This window comes from Haemaphysalis longicornis, unplaced genomic scaffold, assembly GCF_048455015.1.
Source record: "Haemaphysalis longicornis isolate Haplotype H1 unplaced genomic scaffold, Haemaphysalis longicornis Haplotype H1 scaffold_4, whole genome shotgun sequence".
Lineage (NCBI taxonomy): Eukaryota > Metazoa > Arthropoda > Arachnida > Ixodida > Ixodidae > Haemaphysalis > Haemaphysalis longicornis.
This window is the reverse complement of record NW_027526361.1, coordinates 87,504,219-87,518,150: the sequence shown is the minus strand read 5'-3', so window position 1 is coordinate 87,518,150 and position 13,932 is coordinate 87,504,219. Positions and strand designations below refer to the sequence as shown.

General features: G+C 44.6%; 1 protein-coding gene across 3 annotated transcripts in view; it reads left to right on the top strand.

The window, feature by feature from the left end:
- Positions 1 to 1,000: 1,000 nt before the first annotated feature.
- The window catches only part of LOC144178981 (glycoprotein antigen BM86-like), an 80,682-nt gene continuing 67,750 nt past the window's right edge, over positions 1,001 to 13,932 (top strand). For 2 of the 3 annotated variants that reach the window (XM_077707130.1, XM_077707129.1), the window contains exons 1-2: positions 1,001 to 1,374; positions 10,777 to 10,905. In XM_077707130.1, coding sequence (XP_077563256.1) covers positions 1,296 to 1,374; positions 10,777 to 10,905 — 208 coding nt within the window. In that variant the 5' untranslated portion in view covers positions 1,001 to 1,295. The remainder of the gene's footprint in view (positions 1,375 to 10,776; positions 10,906 to 13,932) is intronic. The other variant, XM_077707131.1, reaches the window with a different exon arrangement.

The window sequence follows — 13,932 nt, the reverse complement described above, 5'->3', positions numbered from 1 at the left end:
CCCGTTATTTTAAAGACCAGCCAGAGAACAAAAAAATAAAATTTTGGTGTTTAACGCGTCCAGGATTACACCTGGGCTATTAGACGCACTGAAATAGCCTGAGAAACAATTTTGACCACCCAGTGATCTTCGTCGTGCGCTGAAACCTCCGCACAAAAGCGTTCCCGCTTTTCGCCTTAAAAACAACCACTACGGTCAAGATCAAACCCGCAACAATAAGTTCAGCACCACAAAGAATCCCATATTTGAGGCATACCCGCCACCTTAACCATAGCCAAATCAGAACATACATGTCTTTTTTTTTAAGATCCACCCAATTAGTGAAGTGGTACGATAAGAAACGGTATTGAAATGGGCCATATATTGAAGATGGCTTTGACCTCGCTCGTTCAGCGTTATTATGCGCGTAGCGGCAGTCATTATTTGACCCCTACGAGCTCCGGAGGACGCTCATGAAGAACGTTCTATGGCTTTCTCATGGATTGCATCAAATGTTGCGAGCAACGCCGCCGTGAGATCATCTCCGCCGACGCAGTCTTCACAGTGCGCCAAAATTGGTCGTATCTAAGTGCGGAGCGCACCGACGAGCCATCGTCGGCGTCTCTCAGAGCCCGCAAAGGCGCGCTTCTGGGTCTTACTGACCGCGGGGTATTTAAAGAGCCGGTGGGGGCGGCAATGGGAGCTTTCCATATAAGAAAAACGGAATCATTTCTATCCCTGTTCAATTGCATCATACGAAAGAAAGCATAGGCTACCATCCATTCACTGAAATGTTCAAGCTCAACTATGCATGCTGAAGATTCCGGTGGTTCGTCAGCCGGCATTGTTGAGCTCTACATAACGCCCAGAGATACAAACTTGCCCCTTTGTTTACACTTGATCGCGAGGCCTGCCCGAATCGCCTAATCGTAGAGAAGGGGCGCTTATCGCGAGCCTACCGCGAAAGTTCCGGATTCACCGATGATAAGGCTCTTTCCCGTCTATTCTACGTATACCTGCCCATTCTGCCGCTCACAGTGGACGTGCACTTCCTTTGTTACCTTTAGTGTCTGAAACACATATGTCACGCAGGGTGGGGACAAGCTGAAGCTCATTGAAAGGTTGGAAGTTCAAGCGCGTTACGCATCGTTGGAATGAATGGTAAAACGAAGAACGGTATCAACTGCAGTGTATCTCGCGTTTGAAACGTCGACACGTACGACGAACCGCACAGCTCGTGGACACGAGATACTTTCGTTCGCGATTGAGTAGCCGTAAGGTGTACGGTCGACGCTACACATCAAAGAAGCCCAGAAATGCACCCCGGCAACCTGCTTCTTTGTACCTGCCTCGCTTTTCTCTGTACTGGGGCCACCGACCTACCGCAGACAAAAGGTAAGAGTGTTTTTTTGCATGAGTTTCTGGGAACGCAATTGTTACTGTCGTCTGCAACGATATTTGTGACGATTGAGCATATTGTTGGGAGATCGTTATATGCGCCATCGCGATAATTTAGTTCCCAAATTTACACGCTTCGTACACCGCAACTTCAAAGAGTGCTTTGTTCACGATTTTCCCTACATATTCCTTCTTTAAGTCAACTAATATACTATACTATGCCGGCATTGTACAGCATTTATATGCAGGCGCGACATGTATGTTTTGTCGTTAGAGTTTTACAGGCGTGTCTTGGTCTAATGCGTTGTTGAACAGCGTGAAAGGGCGGAAGGGTAAAAAGTGATAAAGAAACAGTGGGGCTTTTGTAGCACTCTCTTCTTTACTTGGTTTTGAACGTTTCGTGCCGTTTCGTACCTGAAATATTGTAACAGTCTCTGTTTCCTTTTGTGCAAGGCCGCCACTCGCAATGCACACCCGTGTTTAAATCGCAGGCATGTTAGCGTCTTAACATTTCAGTGAAACTGATTATTCTTTATTATTATTGAAACTGGTCATTCTTAATTATTATTGAGAAAAAATATGATTGAGGGTAAACATTCCTGGAAGAGATAACCACTCAATGCCTCATTTTGTCAACATGTCGACTTCCCACTGCGTCAGAACACGAAGTTCGAACCACCTTTCTGGAAAATAAAGCGAAACTTCTTGTAGTATAAGCAAGAAAATTGCAAAAATCGTGCGATTTTTGGAAAATGATTTAGAGTCCATGCTCGCGCCTGTCGGAGAACACGACGGTGAACATTCCTGTAACCAAACCATCTGAAGATGGGAACGGCAAAGAAGTGTAAGAAGGCGAAATTGGCCCGGCGGTCACTAGAGTCGTCTCTCGTAAATAGAAAGCCCACAAAAACCGCAGAACACATGGAATTACTCGAACTTCCAGATAAGAAAAAAACATAAGAAAAGCACTCAAAAACGCCCCTCGAAAAAGTCAGCGGGCTGCGGCAGCATTCCCTGCTTCATCGGGAAAGGCTGTAGTGCTGCCTTTGCATCCCTGCTCTGGCACATCATACGCGTGTCACTTGTTGAGCAACATTTTCCAGCAGACTGAAAATTAGCCGCTATCTTCCCTTTGTACAAGTGCACAAGAGCCACTATTTCCGGAAACTAACGGGCCAACCTCACTGTTGTCCTCCTTTTCCAAAGTCTTCGAGAAAGTCACGCATCTTCTAGCAGCAACGAGTCCATTAATCCATTCCAACCAACACAGCTTCATGCCCGGAAGGTCAGTAGAATCAAATCTCGCATGTTTTCTAAACGACATCGGCCATATAGTGCTCTCTCGTCAGCAGGTAGATACAGCATATTTCTACCGTATCAAGGCCTTCGACACTGTTAATTATGACCTACTTCTTCGCAAATTGTCCGCATATGGTCTATCCAGAGAGTTCTGCCATTGGTTCGGCAGTTATTTAAAAGGCAGGCCAAATTCTGTCTGTTGTAAAGTCGACACCTCTCGGCCTTTGGCGATGATATCAGGGGTACCTCAAAGTTCGACACTGGGCCGTCTTCTCTTTAACATTTTAGTTTATGACACCCACCCTGTTATTAAACACTGTACGCTTTCTCAGTATGCCGTGATATAAAACTCTATCGCGCGGTTTCTTCACCGGATGATCGCGTTCTGCTGCAAAATGACATCTACGCAGTTTCGGCATATAGTGCGACAGCAACTATTTAAAGCTCAATCTCTCCAAAACTATCCTGATAACACAGGCTCGTAAGACAGCCCCGATCATTTTCCCATACTCTCTGCTTGGTGTACCCGTAAAACCCGCTACTGTAGTGCGTGATTTCGGTGTAATGATGGACGTACAACTACTGTTCAACTCACACGTGACGCACCTGACCAACTCCTGTCTCCGAACGCTTGGCGTGATTTCCCAGGCCACCAGTGAATTGATTCCGATCATGCTTTGCCTCCCTCTACTGCGCCCTAATTTTAGCCGAGCTCGACTTTGCCAGTGCTATTTGAAAATGTTTAAGCCCTTCATCGTGTCTTCTAGTAAAAAGGATTCAGAATCGCTTCCCTAGAACCGTATTTTCTCGTTACTCTTGAGCCATTATTTGCACGGTGGGCTTCTCAAGCACCTAAATCTTGATGGCTTCTGTAGTAGGCGTTCCAGGCGTGACTTGGTTTTTCTGAATGGCAAGTTGCGCGAGTTGGTGTTTATCCATCTTGAAAACCGGCGCCGAAAGACGCTGACTAAGAAGAGAAATACACGAAAACAGTAAAGAGAAAAGAAATGCAGAGGAGAAAGCGTGTCGTTCTGTGTATTTCTCTTCTTAGTCAGCGTCTTTCCGCGCCTGTTTTAAAGTTGGTTTTTCTTTTTAACTGCATTCATTCTAAGTTCGACTGCCCTTGCCTTGTAAGCTCTGTTCACCTACGAGTGCCAAGCAGACCACTGCGGCCACATTGCCGGTTTCATGTTGACATAACGCTCAGCCTGGCACGGGCTAACCGATGCCAACATGCCTATAATAGTGTATTTCTATCTTGCATTGACATTTTTTGCAATGACATGGTTCTTTTTAAACGCTCGTTGAAAAATCTGACATCTGGAATGCAGATCTTGTAGAGTGGTCGCGCATGCACTTCTCCCTCTGTTCTTCTGTTTCTGCACCAGAAGCACCACCCTACTTATGCTTGTCTATGTTGATTAGGGCATCCTCATCCCCTGACCTCCGACCTCTCGTTGTTCAGAAAATGTTTCCGCTTCTTTGATCACCATCCTTGTTTATATATATATATACATATCCACAAATTTATTTTTGCCCAGTTTTGATATATTTCCCTTCCTATATGTTGTCTTTTGTATGCCTTATATTCATGTAACCCGTGCATCACCCGAGAAGGGCCTTGAGCTGTTGGTGAGAACTTCAAAAAAATAAATAAATAAACAAATATATATATATATATATATATATATATATATATATATATATATATATATATATATATATATATATATATATATATATATATATATATATATATATATATATATATATATATATATATATATATATCTAGAAATAAGAGTTGGCAGTCAAGAAAACCTCGGAAAGCAAAGGGGAGGATGTGGTAGGTCATTCAAACAGATAAAGAATTTGAAAAGAAAGAAAGAAAGTGGAGAAAATATGCCCACCAGGTGGGATCCGAACCCAGGTGGGATCCGCCAGGTGGGATCCGATCCGAACCGAATTCAAATTATCGAGTGGCTACACACCCCCAAGCACAGGAAACAAAAATACCTTAACATAAATACCCCAGAAAGTGGAGGGGAAAATCGCCCCACCGGTAGCGTAGTGGTTATCGCACCAGACCGGTATTCTGGAGGTCGTGGGTTCGGATCCCACCTGGCGGGCATTTTTTCTCCACTTTCTTTCTTTCCAAATTATTTATCTGTTTGAATGACCTACCACATCCTCCCCTTTGCTCTCCGAGGTTTTTCTTGACTGCCAACTCTTATTTCTGTCTTATTTTTTACGAGCGCCTCATTTCCTATTCTGATTCGCTACACACACACACACACACACACATATATATATATATAAATATATATATATATCATCATCATCATCATCACCAGCCTGTCTACGCCCACTGCAGGGCAAGGGCCTCTCCCATTATTCTCCAATTACCTCGGTCCTGTGCCAACTGTGACCAATTTATCCCCGCAAACCTCTTGATCTCATCTGCCCATCTAACTTTCTGCCGCCCCCTGCAACGCTTGCCTTCTCTAGGGATCCACTCTGTTACCCTTAATGACCAGCGGTTATCTTGCCTTCGCATTACATGCCCTGCCCACGTCCATTTCTTCTTCTTAATTTCTACTAATATGTCTTTAACACCAGTTTGCTCTCTGACCCACTCCGCTCTCTTCTTGTCCCTTAATGTTACACCTATCATTTTCCGCTCCATTGCCCGCTGAGTCGTTCTCAATTTAAGTTGAACCCCCTTAGTAAGCCTCCAAGTTTCTGCCCCGTACGTGAGTACCGGTAAGATGCAGCTGTCATACAGCTGTCATATATATATATATATATATATATATATATATATATATATATATATATATATATATATATATATATATATATATATATGTATATATATATATAGCGAATCAGAATAGGAATTGAGGGGCTCGTAGAAATAAGACAGAAAATAAGGGTTGGCAGTCGAGAAAACCTCGGAAAGCAAAGGGGAGGTTGTGGTAGGTCATTGAAAATGATAAAGAATTTGGAAAGAAAGAAAGAAAGCGGAGAAAAAATGCCCGCCAGGTGGGATCCGAACCCACGACCTCCAGAATACCGGTCTGGTGCGGACCTACCACAACCTCCCCTTTGCTTTCCGAGGTTTTGTTGGCTGCCAACCCTTATCCCTTATTTCTGTGTTATATATATATATATATATATATATATATATATATATATATATATATATATATATATATATATATATATATATATATATATATATATATATATATATATATATATATATATATACATATATATATATATATATATATATATAAATATATATATATATATATATATATATATATATATATATATATATATATATATATATATATATATATATATATATATAAATGAATAAATATTCAGGTGTCCGCCACTCGTCTCCGTTCTTGATTTTGTTCTTAAACTGGACTATGGTCGTCAAGTCAAGCGTACTACACGGATTCGCCATGATAGTGGAGATTTATTGTTAAAATCGATGCTAGAAGCGTGCATCCCACAAGCTGCTCACACGGCGCTGTGCGAAACAAAGAATTTTGGTGACCTCAACAGAGACAGATGAGTACGCTGCCACGAAACCCACCTCTGCACTGCCTCAGTGGCAATGACGCCGATATCGTCAAGGGCACGGCGCTGTTCTGTCCTTCGAAAATTTTCAAATTTTACCAAGAAACGACAACCACCTCCTGGCTTTTTATTCGAAATAACTTCCAATTGACTGATATGAGGTACTTTAGTTTCGAATTACCGGTTAATGTCTTCCACTGAATTACATTTCAGAATGCCGAGACTAGCCCATCACTTCAAATTAACCGAAAATTCCAATCAGGCGACTTCAAATTATCGAGACCTGAATATATAATTTATGCCTTGGTAGTTCAGGTGGCGTGGGGTAGCAGCGATTTATACTACAGCCCTCCAAACTTATGCCTTCATAGTGAGCCTATGAGAGGAAGGAGAAGCAGTACTCTGATATGTTCTCCTGAGCTTGTGTTTGACTGGAACAAATTTACTATATACAGACATAAGGTCTATTTATTTTGCCGACCGTCCACGAAAACCGTGAGCTTTTACATACTGTCGCAAGCGCACCACTTGAGAACGTGCCGTACCAATGTAGGGGAGGCCATGGACGATAGATACGCACACTGGCCTTCTAGTTCTGCTCAATGCAAAGCCCTTTCTGCACTATTTGAGCTTCTCCAGGACATCGGTGTGTCTACGACGTTGTAGCTTTCGCATCATTTCAAGAAACTGTCAACTCAATTCCCTAAAACAGGACTGTGTTTTTCAATTTTTTTTCTCTTCTGCTACTTTTTTTAAATACAGCTGCTCACTACCTACCTGGCATCTCGATTTTTCTCTCTCCTTTCCCTGCAGAGTATCATGTCGGCAAACCTATTCGCGTTTTCCTCTTTATTAAAGGGTCTCTCTCTCTCTCTCTCTCTCTCTCTCTCTCTCTCTCTCTCTCTCTGTCACTGCTTTTAATAACTATAAACAATTACCCGCAAAGCAAAAGAGAGCTAGTTTTAGCCTAGCGTCTAATAATTCATGCTACGTTGCATTGGTGGGTGCTAAACGTATACGATTTATTCAGAGACAGATTGAGCGAGTACATTACTAGTGCCACGAGCAATTTAACAACCGAGAGCTTATTGCCCAGGCACCAATGTGGGAATAGTGTTGTTTTAACAGCACAGCTGTTTAAGCTTTCAGTTCCGCCGTCGAGTGTCATAGGGGAAAAAATACTATGAAAAAAACCGAGCGCACGTGCGCTTGCGCCCGTGAGGAGCGCCCGGCGTCGGCCACGCTCACGCGTGGGCTTTCGCCGCGTGAGGTGCTCCTAAAAATATACCAAGAAAAATACCTAGCGCACGTCAGCGTGCGCCTCGTGAGGAGTGCGCGGCCTCGGCCAGTTCGACCTTCGAGAGCACTCTGCCCACCGTTAGTGGCGTGACCTCTCGCGGGCTGTTCCTAGGCAGTTCACGTTCATGCCTGAAGGGGGGAGTGCAGACGCCGAGTTTACGCTACAGACGCCGAGTCCGCGAAGCTGGTTGCCGCGAACTTTAGCGCGTGCTAACGGGGTCCACTTTGGGAGAGATGTGAAAGCCTTCGGACAACATGATTCGGGCCTGCCAGTCATGGAGAACTTTCAGCGGCAAGTTCGAAAATACATGCGAGATGCAACAGCCGGGTCTCCGACGAAGAAAGAGGAGCTGCCAGCTCTGCAGCTTTTCCAGCCTTGCACCACTAGTGCAGGCTGCGCCATTTTTTATTTGTAGTAATTATAAGCTGTCGTACGCGTCGCCCACATCATCAGTCGAGTGCCTGCGAGAGCACCTGTCTGTCAGTTAAGTTTTAAAACTGTTTATTTTACCTAAATGTTAAACATATAGTGGAATCCCCGTAACTGATTCCTACTATATCACGTGAATGTACAGAGTAGCGGAGGCGTCACACCAAGGCTACCATGCAAATACCGAAGGGTTACTGCCTGAAACAGGATTGGTTATGTCCTGGCGGGGAGATGACATTTTTTAAACAATCGCGCTGGCAATATGATATCTTTGTTACATTTGAAAAGCCTTGCTCCTTCAATGCGATACAGGAACACGATAGCAGAACACGTTAACTTGTGTGCACATCAGACGTGATGTTATTTGCAAGAGAAATGGAAGCCTAATATTGATGATAGAACTGGTCCCCACAGAGGATGTTCTGTCACTGTGATGACGGTAGTAGCAACCCAGAGTGCTGCTGACATTGTTCAATGCAGGATCAACACAATTATAATTCTTTTTACCTAAGTACGGAAATGCTTCGTATTCAATCCATAAAAGTTGCCATTAGCACGTTTACAGCACCTCGTGTTATTTTAATTTGCTGCTTTACGCTCGTTACTAATCGCCTTTTAGTCTACAAGACAGTCAGCTTCTGGTCTGTAAACTACATAAAAGTGTCTCAGGTATATTTTCAAGCCAACGAAAAAAAGTTTTTTTGCTGGCTGCCTGGAATCACCGCGTAAATTTAAGAACCTGAAAATAATTCAAAACGCGGTCTGGTCAGCCTTTGTTCAACCGGCATTCACAAACGGTTTCTAAAAACGTGCCATCAGTTACCAACGAGGGGGTATTTCATTAACTCCTATTTTTTATTTAATTGCTCATTAGAAAACAGCACCTTTGGAAGGATATACCACATAGGTGGTAGCCACAAACAGTTGCAACAAGTGCAGGGCACTGATTTTGGTTCGTATGCGAGCTTACAGCATCAGTACACTTTGAAATATTATGGCTAAAAGAGCTAATTTCACTGCTATTTTGGGTTTCGATGGTCAGCAGTGAAAGCTTCATTTATTTAGTTGTAATATATCCCTCTTTATTTTTTTTATTTTCTACGTTCCGCAAATAATCGCGCCAGGCATCATGAAGAGGGACCACATACAACGTGAATAAAAAATAGAGGCATTGTCGCATGGGAGGAGGAGGGTAAAGTTTCTTTTATTAGCCCTGTAATTATTGATAAATAACAACTTGTTTCTGCACGATAGTAAAGGTTGGAGGTTCTTTATGCTACACTTTCGAAACGTTGTGAGTAGAAGCCATTCTGTAATAAGCGGTGGTGCCTGTTGACCCGGCACTGATGCTGGCGGCGACAATTCTAGGAGTGGGTTTTTCAACTGTATGTTTAAAGAAATTACATATACAGAGTATTTACACGACTGAGCCTGAACAGAAGAAATAATTAATAAAATTATTGTGTTAGACCAGTACGCTTGCTCAGCGCGGCACACCGGTCAGCGACGGCCCAGGTCCTACCACTCAATTAGAAGGACCCTTCCTATAGCCGCCGAAGCTTGCCGAAGCTTGCTGAAGCTAGCTAACTCGGCAAAACGCCGACCGTGCATGGCACTCTTGAAACCCGGAGGATAGCACCACGAGATTTCCCGTCTCACGTTTTTCTTCGATTAACTAAGCTGCGCTTATGGCACCCATGCCAATCAGTATATGCACCGATTTGATTGGTCGCATTGCCAATACGTCCGAAAACTACGGCGAACACCTCCCCCGAAAGCTGAAAGTGCTCAGTGGCCTTCTCCAACCATGAGATAAATATAAAACTCCAAAAATAAAGACAGGCAAAACCCAACAAACCAACGTGCAGGAAATACACCGAAGGCATTAGAAGAAACCCGGTGCGCGATGTCCACAACCAGACTCAACACAGGTGATGGTGGTGGTGGTTGTTGTGTGGGATCTGGCTGGATTAGCTTGGCTGGACATGCCGGCAATTACTTGGCCTATCTAAAAGCCACAAGCCTTGATCAGACTTTGTAAATAGTTCAAATCATGTGTTCCTCTTCATCATTATAATCATCATTGTCACAGCATTCATCTGGCGTAACAAGCCAGGCGGTTTAGCTCGGCTGACATCGCCAGACTCATTAAAGATTGCTCTCTCTCTCTCTCTCTCTCTCTCTGCCCGTGGAATCAAAACAGAGTTTTCGCATACTGTGTGTGCCGTGCGTATTGTATGTACCGTGTGTACCGGGACCCGGCTGGGCCTGTACGCAGTCGTTCGGGCAGGGTGGCTTAGTTCCGCCAGAGTGTTCCTCTGACGAGCGGCCAGCCCTCGCCGCCCCTGCGCATTCCTTACAGGCGTAGGCGCAGACTGGTCCCGGTACAAACGGTATAAACGGTACACACGGCATACCCGGTAAGCTTACCCCACTGCGCGTGTCGCCTCGGCGGATGCCGACCCCGTGGCTCACTGACCGTGAACAAAGGTGTCGACGCCGCTTCCACCCTTCTTCGATGATTATTGTCCGCGAGGGCCCGAGTGGCCGTGATGGCACTACAAAGTTCTGAACCTCTAGTTGCCATGAACATGGAAGCAACACCGAGACCACACGTTCCTGACAAGCAAACTACAAACGACAAGTGTAACATTGAACAGCTGTCGTACCTCCCGAAACAGTTGATGCTCCTCGTCTTGGACGTTTTCACTACCGGAAGGTAGTAAAAGGGCTTTCCTAATTGGCAACATACCCACTGTATTTCGAAATTTCAGATGACATTTGCACATCAGTTGGACATCTGTGCCGCAATGCGACCTGCACTGTGCACAATGGGGGCAGATACTTCACCTGTGACTGCGGTGTGGACCGCTACTTCAACGCCACCGCTCAAAGGTGTTACCGTAAGTACATGTTACTGCATTGGCTACGCGAGAGGGAATTATCGCAAGGAAGTAGTCGCGTTTAAAAGCGAGGATATTTTATTTAGGCTGGCGTGAGCCGCGGCGATTTGGGAGCCCTTTGGTCTGCAACATACGACAATATTTATTGAAAAGTGTTTTACTGATACGCCAACCAAGGAACTTCGCTTCGGCGTGTTCCCATGATATCTGTAGTTACAAACCCAGTCGTGAAAAGTCACGCTAAAGAAATTCATTAGCTACTCAACCATTGGTTTCCGGTTTTCTGCGATCATCATTATGAGAGTGCGAAGGTGACTTCGTGTGTTAAGCTTCTCGTTATTCTTGGTTGGAGTTTTCTTCTCGTGTAACCACCAGTTGTTTAGTACTCCATTGTGAACAAAACGCCTCCATTGCCGCTGTCAAATAGCACTTGAAACACTTAGCAACACTTAACACTTAACAACTTAACAACAATAAGAACACTTGAAATAGCAGCATTTGTGGATGACATTATGAAGTGGTTGCCCTTTTGGGAGCGCTTTGAAGCAACCATCGACCGCAACAACACGTTGACACAAATCGAGAAGTTTTACTATTTGCGAACCCTTCTCACAGGTACCGTAGCCCCGAATATCTCGAAGAGGACAATTTATTGAAGCTTCCTGCTATCACAATCATTACCATTAAACGACAGACACTTCGTGCACTAATACAGAAAATTCAAGCCGAAGCCCTTGCCGCAGTGCCCTGCCCGCAGCCCAGTGACCTAGGACTCAAAAGCTTTCTTTACCGCCTCCAAGAACACGAAGCCAAGCTTAAAGTTTTGGACAAAGACCTTTAGCCATACATACCCAGCAGAGGTCTCGAGGAAGAATTTACCACACGCTTTGAATGGGAAGAGATTATTATTGGCACGAGAACCAGATTACGATGCGCTTTACAACAACGAATGAAAACAGAATCTCAGCGTACAGTATACTGGTGCCTTATCCGACATCTCATTCTTCAGTTATATCGAAATCAGAGAAGAAAAAATTCCCCGCATTTCCCCGAGGGGAAGAATGTGAAAGTGCGAATGCACGAGTTGAATTTGCGCGGTTCGGTAATGTTCGCGAAAGAGAGATCACACACACACACACACAACTACAAAGAAAGAAAGATGCATTTATTCACAGACACCTATTTGTGTTGTCGTTGTACTTGATGGCTAGAGCGGATCTCAGCTTTGAAATTTCGTGCCAGTACTCCTTTAAGCAGGTGCATTAGCCCTTCTCACGCCCGATTCTTGGCCAATCCCCCACGTGGGTATGTGCCATGTCAGCGGCCAGGCAGCGCGCACCCATCTCCCCCCGTTGCCAAGGAAGACGAGGAGATTCCTGGCCAATCCCCCACATGGGTATGTGCCATGTCAGCGACCAGGCTGCGCGCGCCCATCTCCACGTGCGCGGACATCGCCGGTGGACGCAGGTTCAGGGTCGCTTAAGAAGTGCATTCGCACTTAAAACTGATAGATAACCGACCTCCCCATCATTCAATTCTGTCGCCGCCTTATATGATCGTGGACATCTTTAATGAAGCCATTCCGCGTGAAGCCTCACCGGACAATTTCCAAATAGCGAAGCCGGAATCCATTCGTCAGCAGCACTCAGAGAAAACGCCGCGTGTCAGTGAGAAATTTGAGTGTCGGCTACCTTCAACAGACCTCAGCTTGAAGCAGCTCCCACGGAACGGAAATCACGACGTGCTTTAGCGCATACATAGGGCGCACAAGGCACAAGCAAAGAGAAGTCTGAAAAACCGAGCTAGAGACCTTTTTTCTTGCCAAACGACATCTGCATCAATCATACCTTTTCCAGGCGCTTAATCCGTTTGACAGTTCAAGTCAGGAAGCGCATCAATGATTGGGCAACGGCGAATATGGAAAGTTTAGGAGACCACCGAAGTCCTTGATTAGGCGCACCAAACAGACAAACCCTCGGATGCGGCAGAAAACTCCTCTGTTAAACAAATACCCCACACCAGAAGAATACAGTGAAACCAGCAGGTTAGATCTACCCAAGTATCATCGTCGATGGCTTCTGATCCCAAAGAAAATCGGCGAAGCTCATGAGGAACTTACTTTCATCCAGCAAACTCTGGTTGTTGTCTACAAGTCCGTAATTGTTCACAAATATGTTTGTCGGAAACGGTATGGACACTACAAACATCGTTGGAAGATTAAGCTGTCCCCTAATGGAACTGGACGAACGTTGAAAGTGACCATGCCACTGAAACGGACTACAGGGAAAGGACAACTAGTTTATTCACTCTGACGGGGCGGGGAGGATGTTGTGAAAGAAGACGTTCCCCGATTCCCGCCCATCCTAACATTATTATCATCATTATGTGAATACAATGCATGCCCCGGTCCTCCGCCCGTCCCGGCCCTTTGGTTTCTGGTTTCCTACAACAGTCGCCTTTCGTCTGATGAGGTCATTTACGGTAATGGTAGTAAATGTGGTGGTGTTATAACTAAGTTCTCACTTGATTAAAAAGCTGGTATCCAAGGTCAACGAGCATTAATTGAGCTAACGTGAAAGAAAAAACTACAAAGGCAAAGGTGGTGCCATGAAATTGAGAGGATCTCGATGGGCATGCATTTGAGATAAAACCCGCTTAAGTTAATATGGGAAATTCTACTAGAACATATGCCATTGCTGTATAAGTCTATCCGCTCTCCAAATAGTTAGACCGCCCATTTAATCAATGGAATAAACGAAACAAATCGCGAAACAGTAAGAGCTTACGGGAAGTGGCGAGATGACTGATATGACTATGACAGCAGGGCGTTATTTGCACTAATTGAAGCAAATTAAAACACATTTCTAGAGCCCAGAACCAACAAACTGTGACACATCCCCCGGGGAAATGCTTTATTATACACATAAATTTTCCTGACGCCCTCTTTTAAGTCTGGCTCTCTCACACTCTCCAAACTCGGACACCTCCTTCAAAAAGAACCAAACGTTCCAGAGGAAAGCGCAAGAA